The sequence below is a fragment of the Oncorhynchus tshawytscha genome, linkage group LG17 (genome assembly GCF_018296145.1).
Source record: "Oncorhynchus tshawytscha isolate Ot180627B linkage group LG17, Otsh_v2.0, whole genome shotgun sequence".
Lineage (NCBI taxonomy): Eukaryota > Metazoa > Chordata > Actinopteri > Salmoniformes > Salmonidae > Oncorhynchus > Oncorhynchus tshawytscha.
This window is the reverse complement of record NC_056445.1, coordinates 548,442-565,999: the sequence shown is the minus strand read 5'-3', so window position 1 is coordinate 565,999 and position 17,558 is coordinate 548,442. Positions and strand designations below refer to the sequence as shown.

General features: G+C 41.2%; 1 protein-coding gene across 3 annotated transcripts in view; it reads right to left on the bottom strand.

Annotated features, from left to right (window-relative positions):
• LOC112241939 (fibroblast growth factor 12) overlaps positions 1-17,558 on the bottom strand; it is a 141,441-nt gene that overhangs the window by 75,411 nt on the left and 48,472 nt on the right. Inside the window, exon 1 of one of the 3 annotated variants that reach the window (XM_042300002.1) lies at positions 15,793-16,118. The exons of 1 other annotated variant lie outside the window; for it this stretch is intronic. In XM_042300002.1, coding sequence (XP_042155936.1) covers positions 15,793-15,934 — 142 coding nt within the window. In that variant the 5' untranslated portion in view covers positions 15,935-16,118. Of the gene's footprint in view, positions 1-9,278; positions 9,900-15,792; positions 16,119-17,558 lie in introns of those variants that run through there. One more of the 3 variants, XM_042300003.1, reaches the window with a different exon arrangement.

The following is a 17,558-nucleotide window of genomic DNA, read 5'->3' as shown; positions in this document are numbered from 1 at the left end:
TCCACTTCACAGTTTACCGGGACAGCTCTATCAGGGCAAAAATTTGACGAACGGACTTGTTGGAAAGTGGCTATGACAGTACCACGTTTAAAAATTCCCTGAGCTCTTCAGTTAAACCATTTTACTGCCAATGTTTGTCTATGGAGATTGAATGTCTGTGCTCAATTTTATACAACTGTCGCAATGGGTGTGGTTGAAATGGGCAGAATCCACTAATTTGAAGGAGTGTCCACATACCTTTGTGTATATACATAGGCAGGGTAAAGTGACAAGACTTGAGGATAGATAATAATAGCAGCAGCAAATTATGTGTAAAGGTGTGTGTATTTTTTGTATATTGAAAATGTAAAACATACTTGCAGTGAAGCAGCTCAACAACTATCACATTAGTCATCTAACAGACTCACATCCAGAACGACACAGAGAAGCAACCAGGGGCAACACCCTGCTCAAGGGCACATCGACAGATCTCCCACACGGTCAAAAAGGCAGACCCGAACCAGCCACTGACCCAAGCTCCCAACCGCCAGCTCTCCAACCCCCTCCAACCCCTCCCCCACAGTTCCAACAGCTGCCCCTCAACCATCCAAGTTCACATACACCTTTAGCCAAATACATTTAAACTCAGTTTCACAATTCCTGACATTTAATCCTAGTAAAAATTCCCTGTCTTAGGTCAGTTAGGATCACCACTATTTGAAGAATGTGAAATATCAGAATAATAGTGGAGAGAGAATGATTTATTTCAGCTTGGATTTCTTTCATCACATTTCCAGTGGGTCAGAAGTTTACATACACTAAATTAGTATTTGGTAGCATTGCCTTTAAATTGTTTAACTTGGGTCCAACGTTTTGGCTAGCCTTCCACAAGCTTCCCACAATAAGTCGGGTGAATTTTGTCCCATTCCTCCTGAGAGAGCTGTTGTAACTGACTCAGGATTGTAGGCCTCCTTGCTCGCTCACGCTTTTTCAGTTCTGACCAAACATATTCTATAGGATTGAGGTCAGGGCCTTGTGATGGCCAATCCAATACCGTGACAAGGTTGTCCATAAGCCATTTTGCCACAACTTTGGAAGTATGCTTGGGGTCATTGTCTATTTGGAAGACCCATTTTGAACCAAGCATTTAACTGATGTCTTAAGATGTTGCTTCAAAATATCCATATAATTTTCCTCCTCATGATGCCATCTATTTTGTGAAGTGCACCAGTCCGTCTGCAGCAAAGCACCCCCACAACATGATGCTGCCACCCCCATGCTTCACGGTTGGGATGGTGTTCTTCGGCTTGCAAGCCTCTCCCTTTATCCACCAAACATAATGATGGTCATCATTATGGCCAAACAGTTCTATTTTTGTTTCATCAGACCAGAAGACATTTCTCCAAAAAGTACAATCTTTGTCCCCATGTGGAATTGCAAACCACAGGTTTTGGAGCAGTGGCTTCTTCCTTGCTGAGCGGCCTTTCGGGTTATGTTGATATAGGACTTGTTTGACTGTGGATATAGATACTTTTGTACCTGTGTCCTCCAGCATCTTCACAAGGTCCTTTGCTGTTGTTCTGGGATTGATTTGCACTTTTCGCACCAAAGTAAGTTCATCTCTAGGAGACAGAACGAGTCTCCTTCCTGAGCGGTATGACGGCTGCGCGGTCCCATGGTGTTTTTACTTGCGTATTATTGTTTGTACAGATGAGTGTGGTACGTTCAGGCGTTTGGAAATTGCTCTCAAGGATGAACCAGACTTGTGGAGGTCTACAAAAAATTTGAGGTCTTGGCTGATTTCTTTTGATTTTCCCATGATGTAAAGCAAAGAGGAGCTGAGTTTCAAGGTATGCCTTGAAATACATCCACAGGTACACCTCCAATTGACTCAAATCATAAACTTCTAAAGCTATGACAATTTTCTGGAATTTTCCAAGCTGTTTAAAGGCACAGTCAACTTAGTGTATGTAAACATCTGACCCACTGGAATTGTGATACAGTGAATTATAAAAAGGGACATAATCAGTCAGTCAACAATTGTTGAAAAAATTACTTGTCATGCACACAATAGATTCCCTAACCGACTTGCCAAAACTATAGTTTAACAAGACATTTGTGGAGTGGTTGAAAAATGAGTTTTAATGACTCCAACCGAAGTGTATGTAAAATTAGACTTCAACTGTACCACCGCAGATCGATGCTGGCATGAAGGCCGCTCTCAATGACCTGTATACGGCCATAAGCAAACAGGAAAACGCCAGAGGCGTCGCTCCTAGTGGCCGGGGACTTTAATGCAGGCAAACACAAATCCGTTTACCTAATCTCTACCAGCATGTTAAGTGTGCAAACCAGAGGGGAATTATTATTATTTATTTAACTCTAGTTCACCTTTAATCCACACACAGAGACGCGTATAAAGCTCTCCCTCGCCCTCCATTTGGCAAATCTGACAATAATTCTATACTCCTGATTCCCGCTTACAAACAAAAACTAAAGCAGGAGGCCCCAGTGACTCAGTCAATAAGAAAGCGGTCAGATGAAGCAGATGCTAAGCTACAGGACTGTTTTACTAGCAGACTGGAACTTGTTCCGGGATTCTTTCGATGGCATTGAGAAGTACACCACATCAGTCATTGGCTTCATCAACAAGTGCATCGATGGCGTCGCCCCCACAGTGACCGTATGTACATACCCCAACCAGAAGCCATGGACTACAGGCAACATCCGCACTGAGCTAAAGGGTAGAGCTGCCGCTTTCAAGGAGCGGGAATCTAACCCGGAAGCTTATAAGAAATCCCACTATATTCTGACGAACCATCAAACAGGCAAAGCTTCAATACAGGACTAATATTGAATCGTACTACACTGGCTCCAATGCCCGTCGAATGTGGCAGGGCTTGCAAACTATTACAGACTACAAAAGGGAAGCACAGCCGAGAGATGCCCAGTGACACGAACCTACCAGACGAGCTAAATCACTTCTACGCTCGCTTCGAGGCAAGTAACACAGAAACATGCATGAGATCACCAGCTGTTCTGGACAACTGTGTGATCATGCTCTCCGTAGCCGATGGGAGTAAGACCTTTAAACAAGTCAACATTCTTAAGGTCGCAGGGCCAGACGGATTACCAGGACGTGTACTCTGAGCATGCGCTGACCAACTGGCAAGTGTCTTCACTGACAATTTCAACCAGTCTCTGACTGAGTCTGCAATACCAACATGTTTCAAGCAGACCACCATAGTCCCTGTGCCCAAGAACACTAAAGTAACCTGCCTAAATGACTACCGACCCATAGCACTCACGTCCGTAGCCATGAAGTGCTTTGAAAGGCTGGTCATGGCTCACATCAACACCATTATCCCAGAAACCCTAGACCCACTCCAATTTGCATACCACCCCAACAGATTCACAGATGATACAATTTCTATTGCACTCAACACTGCCCTTTCCCACCTGGACAAAAGGAACACCTATGTGAGAACCTATTCGTTGACTACAGCTCAAGTGTTCAATACCATAGTGTCCTCAAAGCTCATCACTAAGCTAAGGACCCTGGGACTAAACACCTCCCTCTGCAACTGGATCCTGGACTTCCTGACTAACCCAGGTGGTAAAGGTAGGGAACAACACATCTACCACACTGATCCTCAACACGGGAGCCCCTCAGGCGTGCGTGCTCAGTCCCCTCCTGTACTCATTGTTCACTCATGACTGCACAGCCAGGCACAACTCCAACACCATCATTAAGTTTTGCGTTGACACAACAGTGGGATTACTAATCACCGACAACGATGAGACAGCCTATAGGGAGGTCAGAGACCTGGCCTTGTGGTGCCAGGACAACAACCTATCCCTCAATGTGATCAAGACAAAGGAGATGATCGTGGGCTACAGGAAAAGGAGGACCGAGCACGTCCCCATTCTCACCGACGGGGCTGTAGTGGAGCAGGTTGTGAGCTTCAAGTTCCTTGGTATCCACATCACCAACAAAATATCATAGTCCAAACTAGAGGTCGATTAATTAGGGCCGATTTCAAGTTTTCATAACAATCGGAAATCAGTATTTTTGGACGCCGATTTTGCCGATTTCTTTTTTTTACACCTTTATTTAATTATTTAACTAGCCAAGTCAGTTAAGAACACATTCTTATTTTCAATGAGGCCTAGGAACGGTGGGTTAACTGCCTTGTTCAGGGGCAGAACAACAGATTTTTACCTTGTCAGTTCTGGGATTCAATCTTGCAACCTTACGGTTAACTAGTCCAACGCTCTAACCACCTGCCTCCACAAGGAGCCTGCCTGTTACGTGAATGCAGTAGAAGCCAAGGTAAGTTGCTAGCTAGCATTAAACTTATCTTATAAAAAACAATCAATCATAATCACTAGTTAACTACACATGTTTGATGATATTACTAGTTTATCTAGCGTGTCCTGTGTTGCATATAACCGATGCAACGCTGGGGGGTGATTTAACAATAGCGCATTTGCAAAAAAAGCACAATCGTTGCACGACTGCACCTAACCATTAACACCAATGCCTTTCTTAAAATCAATACACAGAAGGCTATATTTTTAAACCTGCATATTCAGCTAAAAGAAATCCAGGTTAGCAGGCAATATTAACCAGGTGAAATTGTGTCACTTCTCTTGCGTTCATTGCACGCAGAGTCAGGGTATATGCAACAGTTTGGGCAGCCTGGCTCATTGCGAACTAATTTGCCAGAATTTTACGTAATGTAACAAGAATATTTAGACTTAGGGATGCCACCCGTTAGATAAAATACCAAACGGTTCCGTATTTCACTGAAATAAACGTTTTGTTTTAGAAATTATAGTTTCCGGATTCTACCATATTAATGACCAAAGGCTCGTATTTGTGTGTTATTATGTTATAATTAAGTCTATGATTTGATATTTGATAGAGCAGTCTGACTGAGCGATGGTAGGCAGCAGCAGGCTCGTAAGCATTAATTCAAACAGCCCTTTTGTGCGTTTTGCCAGCAGCTCTTCACAAGCACAGCGCTGTTTATGACTTCAAGCCTATCAGCCTAATGGCTGGTGTAACCGATGTGAAATGGCTAGCTAGTTAGCGGGGTGCGAGCTAATAGCGTTTCAAACGTCACTCGCTCTGAGACTTGGAGTAGTTATTCCCCTTGCTATGCAATGGCCGTGGCTTTTGTGGAGCGATGGGTAACACTGCTTCGAGTGTGGCTGTTGTCGATGTGTTCCTGGTTCGAGCACAGGTAGGGGCGAGGAGAGGGACGGAAGCTATACTGTTACACTAGCAATACTAAAGTGACTATAAGAACATCCAATAGTCAAAGGTTAATGAAATACAAATGGTATAGAGGGAAATAGTCCTATAATAACTACAACCTAAAACCTCTTACCTTGGAATATTGAAGTCTCATGTTAAAAGGAACCACCAACTTTCATATGTTCTGAGCAAGGAACTCAAACGTTAGCTTTTTTACATGGCACATATTGCACTTTTACAACACTTTGTTTTTGCATTATTTAAACAAAATTGAACATGTTTCATTATTTATTTGAGGCTAAATTGATTTTTATTGATGTATTATATTAAGTTAAAATAAGTGTTCATTCAGTATTGTTGTAATTGTCATTATTACAAATCATTTCTTTTTTTTAAATTATCACACACATATACACATATACACATACACATACACATACACACACATACACATATACACATACACATACACACACACACACATACATACATACATACATATATATGCCGATTAAATCGGTACCGGCTTTTTTTTGGTCCTCCAATAATCGGTATCGGTGTTGAAAAATCATAATCGGTCGACCTCAGGTACAAACACACTAAGACAGATGTGAAGAGGGAGCGACAGCGCCTATTCCCCCTCAGGAGATTGAAAAGATTTGGTATGGGTCCTCATATCCTCCGAAAGGTTCATTTCCCCCCCCCCACCCCAGAGTTCCCACCATAAATACAGAGAATGCCGGATATATGACGACAAAATTTGCCCACAAAGGACAGCTGCGCAACCTTCACAAGGCGAGTCCAAAAATGTTTTGTATGCTGATGCATAAATTATATAGTATGCAAGGGAGATATGCATACTGTAGCTAAGAAATTAATACTAAGTGTATTTGTGTAGTAAGCCGTTTGTAGCCCATGTGCCTCACCCTAATAACTTGACCTATTTTCATCAACGCGGTATTGTAAATACATTGTTTGTGGCCCGGTGTGTGGTTGTTTGCAAACTTTTTTGTACAGCTTTGACAGTGCAACTGATAGTGGTGGTGGCGCTTGGCTTGCACCTGCAAATTTAGCACACACACAACATTCTATTGTGTTATATGACGTGCATCTTTTTAGACACACAAAGTGCCTCACCCTAATAATTTGGTCTATTTTCACCTACTGTTCTAACTTGGTGGTGCACATGTAACCTGTTTTAGAAAAATCTTTGAATATAGTAAGAGCTTTCATTGGCTATTTATATGCCCCCTTTATTTAGCCTACGGTTCTGACTTGTTGTACAGGGAGTACACTAAGAGCGGCCCATGTTCTGAATTCTGTCGCTGTACATTTCAAAAGTGCTGAACACATAGTTATTGACTACGTCCGTCGTCACTCGCTCATTAACTTCTTGGTGACAGGGGGGCAGTATTGAGTAGTTTGGATGAATAAGGTGCCCAGCGTAAACTGCCTGCTTCTCTGTCCCAGATGCTAATATATGCATATTATTAGTTGTATTGGATAGAAAACACTGAAGTTTCTAAAAAACTGTTTGAATGATGTCTGAGTATAACAGAACTCATATGGCAGGCGAAAACCTGAGACAAATCCAACCAGGAAGTGGGAAATCTGAGGTTCGTAGTTTCATTTAAGTGATTGCCTATCCAATATGCTGTGTCTATGGGGCCATATTGCACTTCCCAAGGCTTCCAGCAGATGTCAACAGTCTTTAGAAAGTTGTTTGAGGCTTCTATTGTGGAAGGGTGTCGAATAAGAGCTGTTTCAACAAGTGGACTAGGCTGAGGCCAATCAGTTGTTTACTGCGTGGTCACGCCGTTCCTTCTTTTTCCTCTGTAATGAATACGCTATTGTCCGGCTGGAATATTATTGAAGATTTATTATAAAAAGACCCTAAGGATTGATTGTAAACATCGTTTGACATGTTTCTACAAACTAATGGAACTATTTTGACTTTGTCTGGATTTTGCACTCGCGCATTGTGCCTTTGGAATAGTGAACTAAAACGGAGGTATTTGGACATAAATATGGACGTAATCGAACAAAACAAACATTTCTTGTGGAAATGGGATTCCTGGGAGGGCATTCCGGATTAGATCAGCAAAGGTAAGTGAAGATTTATAATGCTATTTATGACTTTTGTTGACTCCACAATTTGACGGGTAACTGTATGGCTTGCTTTTGTGGCTGAATGCTGTTCTCAGATTATTGAATATTGTGCTTTCGCCGTAAAGCTTTTTTGAAATCTGACACAGCGGTTGCATTAAGAACAAGATTATCTTTTAATTCTATGTAAAACATGTATCTTTCATCAAAGTTGATGATGAGTATTTATGTTATTTGATGTGGCTCTGCAATTTCTCCGGATGTTTTGGAGGCATTTCTGAATATGGCGCCAATGTAAACTGAGGTTTTTGGATATAAATATGAACTTGATCGAACAAAACATACATGTACTGTGTAACATTGAGTCCTGGGAGTGTCATCTGATGAAGATCAAAAGGTTAGTGATTAATTGTATCTATATTTCTGCTTTTTGTGACACCTCTCGTTGGTTGGAAAATGGCTGAATGCTTTCTGTGACTAGTTGCCGACCTAACAATATGTTCTGCTTTCGCCGAAAAGCCTTTTTGAAATCGGACACCGTGGTTGGATTAACGAGAAGTGTATCTTTAAAATGGTGTAAAATACTTGTATGGTTGAGGAATTTTAATTGTGAGATTTCTGTTTTTGGCGCCCTGCAATTTCACTGGCTGTTGGCGAGATGGGACGCTAGCGTCCCGAACAATCCGAGAGGTTAATGTCTTCATCGAAATTACGGCTTGCCTCTTATCCACTTGTCGTCCCCTTATGCCATAGTTTGTACATCTCAATTGTCAGTAGAACCCACATTTGTTTAAGCAAGTCAGCCATATCAGCTATGTTTTTTTTAAAGGCAGTAAATGAGGCTGAATGAACTGTTTCACTGCCAGACAACGCTCAACTGAAAGCCAGGTGTAGCAGTGGTAAGGTGTTGGGACTCTGCTTTTTGAGTGCAATTCATGTATTGTTTAGGTTTTGTGTAGTGGCTTTGCTGGCATGCATCCCACATTTTTTGGTTTTACTCCATCAAGATTCACATGCTAAAATCACCACTGCTCCTCTACTCACCAGAGACCAGGGTTCAATTCCCACTCCAACCTCTCAATCTTTTTTTCCCACTTGCCTGTATCACCTTTGATTTCCTCCCTGTCAAAATACCCTAAGATTATATGTAAATTTTGTTTTATTGAGGTCTTAGTATTAGAAGTAGAAAAACAGTTTGATGTCTTTATTTGAATGTCAGCTGCATGCATCGCTCTCTCATTATATATATGTGGGGACACATGGCCAAAAGGTACAGTAGCATACTACACAGCCATCTCCTGTGTCAGTCAATCCATTACTACATAGAAGTCTGCACCTATTTGGCGACTTTGGACATTTTCGCTGGGTGGAATACCAGCGCCCCAGAATACAATTCCTGAATGCAGTTACTTTCTTCCACTGTTTGAAGCAATCTATCCTACACACAATACACTATTGACTTGTGAAACTTTGCACTTGAAAGTCTAGGCTTACATACACCCATTAACGTATCCACACACTGAAATACTCCAACGCACAAACATGTTTTCTGATAAAATCACATCGATTTACACATCAAATAGTAGATTATGAAATATGATCATATAAGTGGCATGGCTCATGTACATAGATGCTCACTCTGTATGAAATTACTGCCTCTCAGTAGCCCACTTCACTGATTTGAATATAAGGACTTTTAGATGTCGAGCTGGTCGTACTGATTGAGTAAAACTGCTGATAAAAGGAGGCATTTTGTCTCAATGGTAATGAGTCAACCATAATGCCTAATTGTTTGTTTTCAAATTTACCTCTCTCGCTGTTCCTCCCATTGAGAAAATTAGACTGTTAAAAGCACAGCGCTGCAGAAGCAAATCCCCCCACGACACTACTGAGAACAGACTGAAAGAAAGAAGTATGCAAGATGTCTCACCGCTCGTGGTTGTAGTCGACTTCGATCGCTTTCCACAGAGACACTGCAGCATATGCGCACCTTTCTTCAGGAAAAGCCTCAGAATCTTCATTGATTTGGGTTATTGTGTTCCTTCGTCAATTCACGCAATCTGACAAGCTCTATTGCGATGGAGGTTATTGAAGCATAGCCACCTCAGGTCGACCACCGTGCTATCCGGATCTCTGGCTTCCCTCAGCAGATCGAAAACGGCAGAAAAGCCTCAACAAAGGGACTGGCTGGATTAGACCGACACATCTTGAGATATTTTTCATTGATAAGAAATCCAACAAAAACACCCATGGCTCCACGAATTGCAAGTTATGCTGCAAGGACGTCAGAATAATTTCCCATAGCCCATGCCTCCTTTCGGTTTTACTCGCAGACAAAACGATGTGTCTTCTGGTGCAAGCGCGCACGCCAAAGTTAAACCGCAGGGTAGAGTGACAGGATCACCGTGGATGAGGTAATGCGCCTTGTTCATCCTTGGTGGTTGGCTATAGTGGTGCGAAAAGCCTGGGGCGCGAGAGATTCCAGGACATGTCAGAGTGAGAAGCTATTGATTATCGAAGTGGCTGCTGTTCCGGATTTTCTGGAAACCTGATTTGCCGTGACTAAATATACGATAGTTCTGCGCATGTGTATTATTATTTTTTTAGGTAGCCGCTGCCCACTCCGTTGCCTGAGTTGCTGCTCCTCAATGCTCCACTGCCGCTTCCCCAATGAGCGCCTTTGTCTGGTGTAGCCTACAAACTTCATGTTGTACATAGGAGGTCATGGTCGACATGTTTGAACTACTGCATTCCATGCCTCAGTCGGCTATTAAGAATACGCTCTATTTCATGTCATTCTTTCAGGAAGGTAGTTAGGCTACATGCAGCTATTTACATGTGTACAAAATAAATTATCAACATGTTTGTACAAACTCGCAAACTCAAGGGCAAAACTAAAGTGGGGAGTTGCACCAAACACAAGCAAGACAGACACAGTCTAATTAGCGATTTAATGTTATGTTTTAATCATCATTGCAAACATTGGCTAAGCAGGAGGCAGAGGCAGTCAAAGTAATCGTGTTCTTGTTCAGCAACTCTGGCTAGTAACTATGATATGGCAACAATTATAAAGATTAGCCTACATCGTCACACAAAACAGATGATTTTTGCTCCAATGTGATTTGTAGGGACTATGTCCTGCTTGTGCAACTGCAATATATGTTACAACAGACAGAAGGTTGTATCCTTCATAATGGCCTTGAATGTTTGTTCATTCAAATCGCCGCAGGGTTTTATTTTAGCTGTTCAGAAGTATGAGGCAGAGACATAGGCTACACCATCATGGTTCAGAAGGTGAGTAAAGAGAGAAATGTGTATGAGTAGAATAACACATTCGCAGAACATGATCCAATCAGTAGCAATGAGAAACAGTTTTCCGGGGCACTGTTGATTATATGTGTGGCCAAGGGGAAAGGGGAGAGTGAGGTTACAGTCCGCAGACGTGTGCTGGTGGGTTTGAAGATTTTAAAGGCAAAGCAGCGCCCTGCGAGGAGTGGGTCCACTGTCTAGGGAGTATGTTTTTTTTCTGAAAAAACAACTACCCTACTGATATTTTATTTCACTGCCCAAGTAATGCATTTGACTATGAAATCACATTTTGCTTTTTCTATACTACAAGCAACATTAAGTATGCCAAGTGATAACATTAGATAAATTGTTTCTAGGAATATTTTTACATTGAAACGTAGCCTGCAGGTAGCCTGCACTGGGACCATAGGGCTATCGTCATGTGAATCGTTGGAACAGCTAAACAAGATGATCGTATCAGGAGAAGATCATAAGATCATGATATCTGGTTATTTTAGAAGAGTGAAGCCAATACATGGATAGTAGAATCGAACATAGAGGGACCTCCTTTCATCAAATCTGGGCCAGGTCTACATAAGGGTGCAGATTTTTAAAAATCACAAAAGCTCTGACGAAGGCCGTGTGGCCGATACGTGAGCTTATTAAATATTGGTGATACTATCAAGAGCAGTGTGCGGTTTCCTTTTTCCTTCATCAAATCTGATTCTAAATCTAACCTTAACCGCTCTGCTAAACCTAATGCCTAACCCTAACCTTAAATTAAGACCAAAATGCTCATTTTTGTTTTCATTAATTTTTACGATATAGACCATTTTTACTTTGCTGCTGGCACATCTAGCAGAAACCGCACATCTCTGCCTCCAGGATAAGACTCATTCCAATAAATGTAAACCTGCCAGCTATAGGCCTATTATAGGCAACTAACGTCTATTCAGGTGAATGTGCTCACAGCTCCATGCCAGGAGGGGGCGGTATCATGCTGAGGGACTGAGGCAAATGCAGCTGTCACATGGGAACCCTGGCTCCCCATCACATCCATCTACATCAAAGGATGGGAGGTCGACGCTCTTATGTACTTGCGTAAACGTACAGTCAACGCAACTAAACACCACCAAACAACACACAGCTCTCTTCATAGGGTACTACATTACCTTCATTCCTACTGCAGTCATTTTATGATTTCATAATATTGAAAAGTATGAAATCAATAGTTATTTACTAAATATGATACAGAAGAAAATTGTGTTAATTGCATTTTGCTTACAGTTTCATTGAGGTCCTATTGTAAACATTGTGCAACCTCTCTCTGTGCCACACAGAATACCCTCCTCACTTTTTTCATGACTGCATGATGACAACCTGAACATGTATTTTGTTTCATCATAGCACTAGAAAATAGCCGTCAATATTTCCATAGTTTTGTCTCTTTATCTATGCCCAGGCACACACTAGATTTACAGGGTGATGAAATCTCTGACTTGAGTGTTGAAATGAGATAGAAAAAGGAACTATGCTACTGCTACTGACTGCTATAGATACATCAGTCTTCATGGTCAAGGTCCATTGATGCACACACACACACACACACACACACACACACACACACACACACACACAGGGAGAATAGGCAACGAACATCAGCTCTCTCACAGACACACACCCACTAACACACAAAGAGCAGCAAACACAGTCTCACACATACACATTAGGCAGACAAGACAGAAGTGAATGACAAATTGTCAACGCACCCCACGCTTTTCACACCACTGTAGCACCCTCCGGTCCTTTATCTCTGCCTCTCACATGTGCCTAATAATCTTGTATGCCTCATTAATATGGATTTCATATATGGCTCATCGTTTCTCATCGTTTCTGCCCCCCCGTTATGGATCCAACACATAGGCCTACCAGTGAACAGATGTGCAGACTATTGCCACTCACAGAATATTCTTATAAAAAATAATACAATGTTGTGTGTGTATATGTGCAGGGGCACGTATGGGGGCACGTATGTTTGTCCTATTGGTGGTGTTAACAAACAGATATTTCTGAGGTGAGACATTGTGGGCAGAGAGTTGTGAGATTTGAGAGGTGATCGGAGCTCCTTATAATTAATGTATTTTTATACAGTGCTGAGTATTTGTGTACTTTCTATTGCCGGCATTGAGAGAAGGGGGAGGAAGAAGTTTGGTTGACAGATGGCAGGTGTGGACAAGTTGGCACTGGGTCAGTGTCACAGATACTTTAGAGAGCATCATCATCATCATCAGGCATTTGCTCTAGGTTGGAACTAACGCAAGTTTTCAGGACTCAGACAAAGTTACTTTAATTTTTATTTAACCAGGAAGGGCTCATTGAGATTTGAAATCTCTTTTTCAAGAGTGTCCTGGCCAAGATAAACAGCACCAAGTCATTACACAATTACAGACAGACAACATGAAAAACTACAGGTTATCTAGTAAAAAAACATAGAAGTCACAAGAGTACATCATAAATATCGTAAAACAGCAAATTAAAAACATTGACAGGTCAGGGAATCAGCCCCAAAATCCTTCATCAACAATTTAAAAACACCAATCGGGACAAGTTCTTCCAGTTTAAAATTATTATGTAAGGCGTTCCAAGCCAATGGTACATAAAAGCCCTTTTTACCAAATTCATTTGGACATTTGGAACAGTTAAAGTCCTGCAAACGAAGAGAGTACCCACCACATGTCTGAACAATAGAAATGCCCAAATAAAATGGTAGTAAACACAAAATGGCTTTGTAAATAAAAGTATACCAGTGACTGAGCCTACGATTGACTAAAAGGCCAGCCGCCCTTCTATATAAAGTGCAGTGGTGCGTAAAGGTTTTGCAGTTTAAAATTAATCTCAATGAACAGAGATGTAAGTGGTTCAGCTATGAAAATCAGCTGCCAAGTTTAAAAAGCAGGGATCAAGAAGATCAGGACCTGCAGGTTCTCTCTGATCTAAGGATTTCTGTGCTTTATGTACCTCCTGCACTGAGAATGTCAAAAAGCTAAACCTTTGACCTGCTCTCACTAGTTTATCCACACAGGGTTGTACAGAGACAGAGGGTACTGAATCAAACAGCCTACCAGATAATACAAAGCGCTTATTGAAACAATTCAGCATTTCAGTTTTGTCATATACAACAACAGAGTCCTTCAATACACATGACGGTAATTCATTAACCTTACTCTTACCATACAGACTTAATTGCCTTCCAAAACTTTCTAGGGTCATTCAGGTTATCAGTGGCAACAGACATAAAATATTCAGACTTGGCCTCCCCTAGAAGAAAATAACACTTGTTTTGTAGCTGCCTAAAAAGAAGCCAATCAGCATCAGAAAATGATTTCCTTGCTTTAGCCCAGGCTAGATTCATAGAATTACAAAACATTTTAAAATCATCAGACACCGGCTTTAACCAACACAAATCAAGATAATTTCACTTGTAAAGAAGTTTAGACATAAGGTGCAGAGAAGAAAATGCATCACTGAGAGCAGAGGGGAGTCTATAACAGCCAATCACAGTTATAGAAAGACCCTTTGAAACCTCAAGATTCAAAGCAAGAAATTCCAACTGTTTACAACTAGTCAGACTTTGCCACACTTACAAGGAATTTAGTCTTTTACATATATAGCCACACCCCATCTTTCTTAACTCGATCAGTGCGATGCACATTGTAACCATTTATACAAATATCCTTATCAAGAACACTTGAAACACAAGACTTGCTGAGCCAGGTTTCAGAAAACACAATTACATCAGCATCAGTTGATTTAGGCCAAATCCTAAACCCATCAATTCGACAACAAGCTGCATACATGTAAATGAGAAATTACCAAAACCAGATCTAGATTTAAAATCAGAGGGAGTTTGGAGACATTGCATATCAGGGCCAGGGTTAGGTTGCACATTACCTGATATCAACAAAATAATAATAACTAGGCTTCTCTGTTTAATAACCTTGAACGGCTTCTCTTTTTTAAGAGACCTCTACTGCAAGCAAATTCTACAAGTGAGTTTCCAGACAATACAAAATAAAAACAGGCCTTATTTCTAAAATAAAATCCCAACTTCAGCTTCAATTTTTTTTGTAAGTTGTTGAATATCCAATTTAAAAGAGAGGCTGTCATCAATTCAAATTCCAAGATATTTATATGAGGTTAGTCTCAATCTCATTTCCTTGAAAGGTAGTAATAGGTGAAAGGTTCAGAGGTCTATTTCTTGCTTTAGAAAACACCATTAGTTTAGTTTTGTCAGTATTGATGATAAGATCAATAAAAAGTGAGACACAGTGCTGTTTTTTGTCAACGGCTTCAGTGATATCGTTTAAAACCTTCATGGCAGCTGTAATTGTGCTATGCTTCTTCCTGAAGCCCGATTGGTACATTGATAAAATAAAATAAGACACCGGCTTTAACCAACAGTCATTTAAAAACTATTAGACTTTATAGTGACAAGTTTATACTGTTCACATCATGCCACAAATGCATCGGCACTTGGACAAGTGGACCGAGTGAAAAAGAGTGAGTTCCCACAGACAAAATGTCTAATGGACGGGAGAGCACATTGTCAGATGTACTCACCCAGCAGTCACTAGTTTTGTCTGTCACTAGTTTTTTGTAAGTTGTTGCCATCTTGGATTGCTATCTTGGATATCGCCATCGCACTGCACACTGCAATGTTACTCCTCATGTCAGTGTGCACTGAACCAACTCCATTGAACCAATTCCACAAGACTGCCTCAGCCTGTTGATATAAATACTAGTCATCTAGGTAGGAGCAAGTTCAGGTCTCAGGCAAAGTTACTCCTCACATGAGCGTGCACTGAATTAACTTTGTTACTACAACTAGCTTACTGAACACTATCGCCAACTACTCTTTCTGAGCCTATGCGGATGGCTTGGAGCACGTGTCAAGCTCATTCCACGAAGGGCCGAGTGTCTGAGGGTTTTCGCTCCACCCTTGTACTTGATTAATGAATTAAGATAATTAATTAGTAAGGAACTTCCCTCACCTGGTTGTCTAGGTCTTAATTGAAAGGGAAGAAGAAGAAACTGCTGACACTCAGCCCTCCATGGAAGGAGTTTGAAACCCCTGGCTTGGAGTAGAGAGAACTCACCCTGCTCATCGCTGTCCGGTTTTGCTGTTCCTTCCTCCTTGTCTTCCTCCTCTCCCTTACAGTCTTTGGACAGCAAACGTCGTAACAGGCTACCAAGCGAACGAGTCATTTCTGGCTCCTCAACTCTCTCTGAGACATCCATAAAGACACAGTTCGTATCCCTTAATCTGCTATCGCCCCCCTTTGCCGCAGCTTACACAACCCCTCTGCACCTGTATAAGTCAGTTGTCCATGTCACTTGTAAAGGGATAGGTTAGCTGACCAGTCCTAGTCTACTCAGTGTGGGTCTGTCTGGCCATATTTAGCCCTGGCTGCAGCAACACTAAAACTCTAACTCCCTAAACCCCCACCACCACTCTCTCTAGGCTCCTGTAGCACACACGCGCTTGCGTCCATACGCGCCTTGGCTTTACGAGAAGGTTATCTAACACTGCAATGAGACACTGGAATCAACATTTTAACCTTTGTCAAGCGGGACAGCTGCACACCTCCCTGTCCAGTGTGTGTAACGCCATGCGTCAAGCACAATTAGGAGTTATTCAAATGGTTTAACTATGTGGATATGTGATCCCTTGACCCCGGCACGCCATGCAATAGAAATGGATAGGGTCTATTCTGATAGTGTAAATGGGCATCACTGCATGGTGGGAACTATTTATATCTGTGTTTACGTGGAGAAAGTGCTGGTAGAGGAAATTCCCAGTGAGCAATGACAGAGGCAAGACATCAGAGACACTGGGGACATATTAAAGAGAGTATGTCTTCGCTAGGTAACCAGGGTATAGGTGGGTAAATATGGAAGTCAGTGTATGTTTGAACACTGTTTTTTTTCTATGAGTGATCTTCAAGTATGTTTGTGTGGGTGGGTGGGGGGAATTCAGTTACAAACCCATCATGATTCTGCATAAATTAGAAAATTCTGAAGACTAAGATGGCTAGTTTTTGCCAAAGTGTTTTATTTTATATCAATTTTACATTTTCGCCTGAATATTCTCATTACATAAATGCATCCGGATTAAATTCTGGGAATTTTAGGAAATGTTACTTTAGAAAAAAACTAATTTATTTGAATACGTCACAAAATATGTTGCTGTAGTCTGTCCATAAATCATACAATTGGTATACTTATTGAAGTTTACATTAAACTATAACATTTATTACGTACACACACAGTGTCTGTGGACATGTGTCTCATTAACATAACACCTTTTCAAGTTCCTGTAAAAACTCCAATCAGTTTTTAAATGAAGTTTTATTCACCAATGATGCATCATTTAGAGGAGTCCTTAGATGAGCACATGCTCAGTAAATGTTTTTGCTTATATGCCTTCACCAGGTTCTTATTCTCAGACACCCCCTATACCCCACTTAGCCTTCTTGTTACTGAAACAGCTAAAAATCTCAAATTGGAAGAGAAAAAAACATTACCTTACCAACATGGAGAAATGAATGGGCTTCAGTGATGTTGTCAATTGTTTGATGACTCATAATAATCTGTATCCTATTGTTTACAGGTTGAGCTAAGGGCCCTCTCATTACCGAAACACACATTTCTCATGATCCCATAATTTTTAGGTCTGTTTCAGATAATGAGAACCTTAATTTCGATAATGATAAGCTAATTCTAATGTATAGTCAATGGGTGTGCTGTGCTGGTAACTCAATTTATTTACTAGTACCAGTCCTTAACCCTACTGTATATATTCTTGGTAAAACAAGTAGGGTTTGTCAAGAAATGTGGGTTGTGTAAACCCCGTTTAATGTTC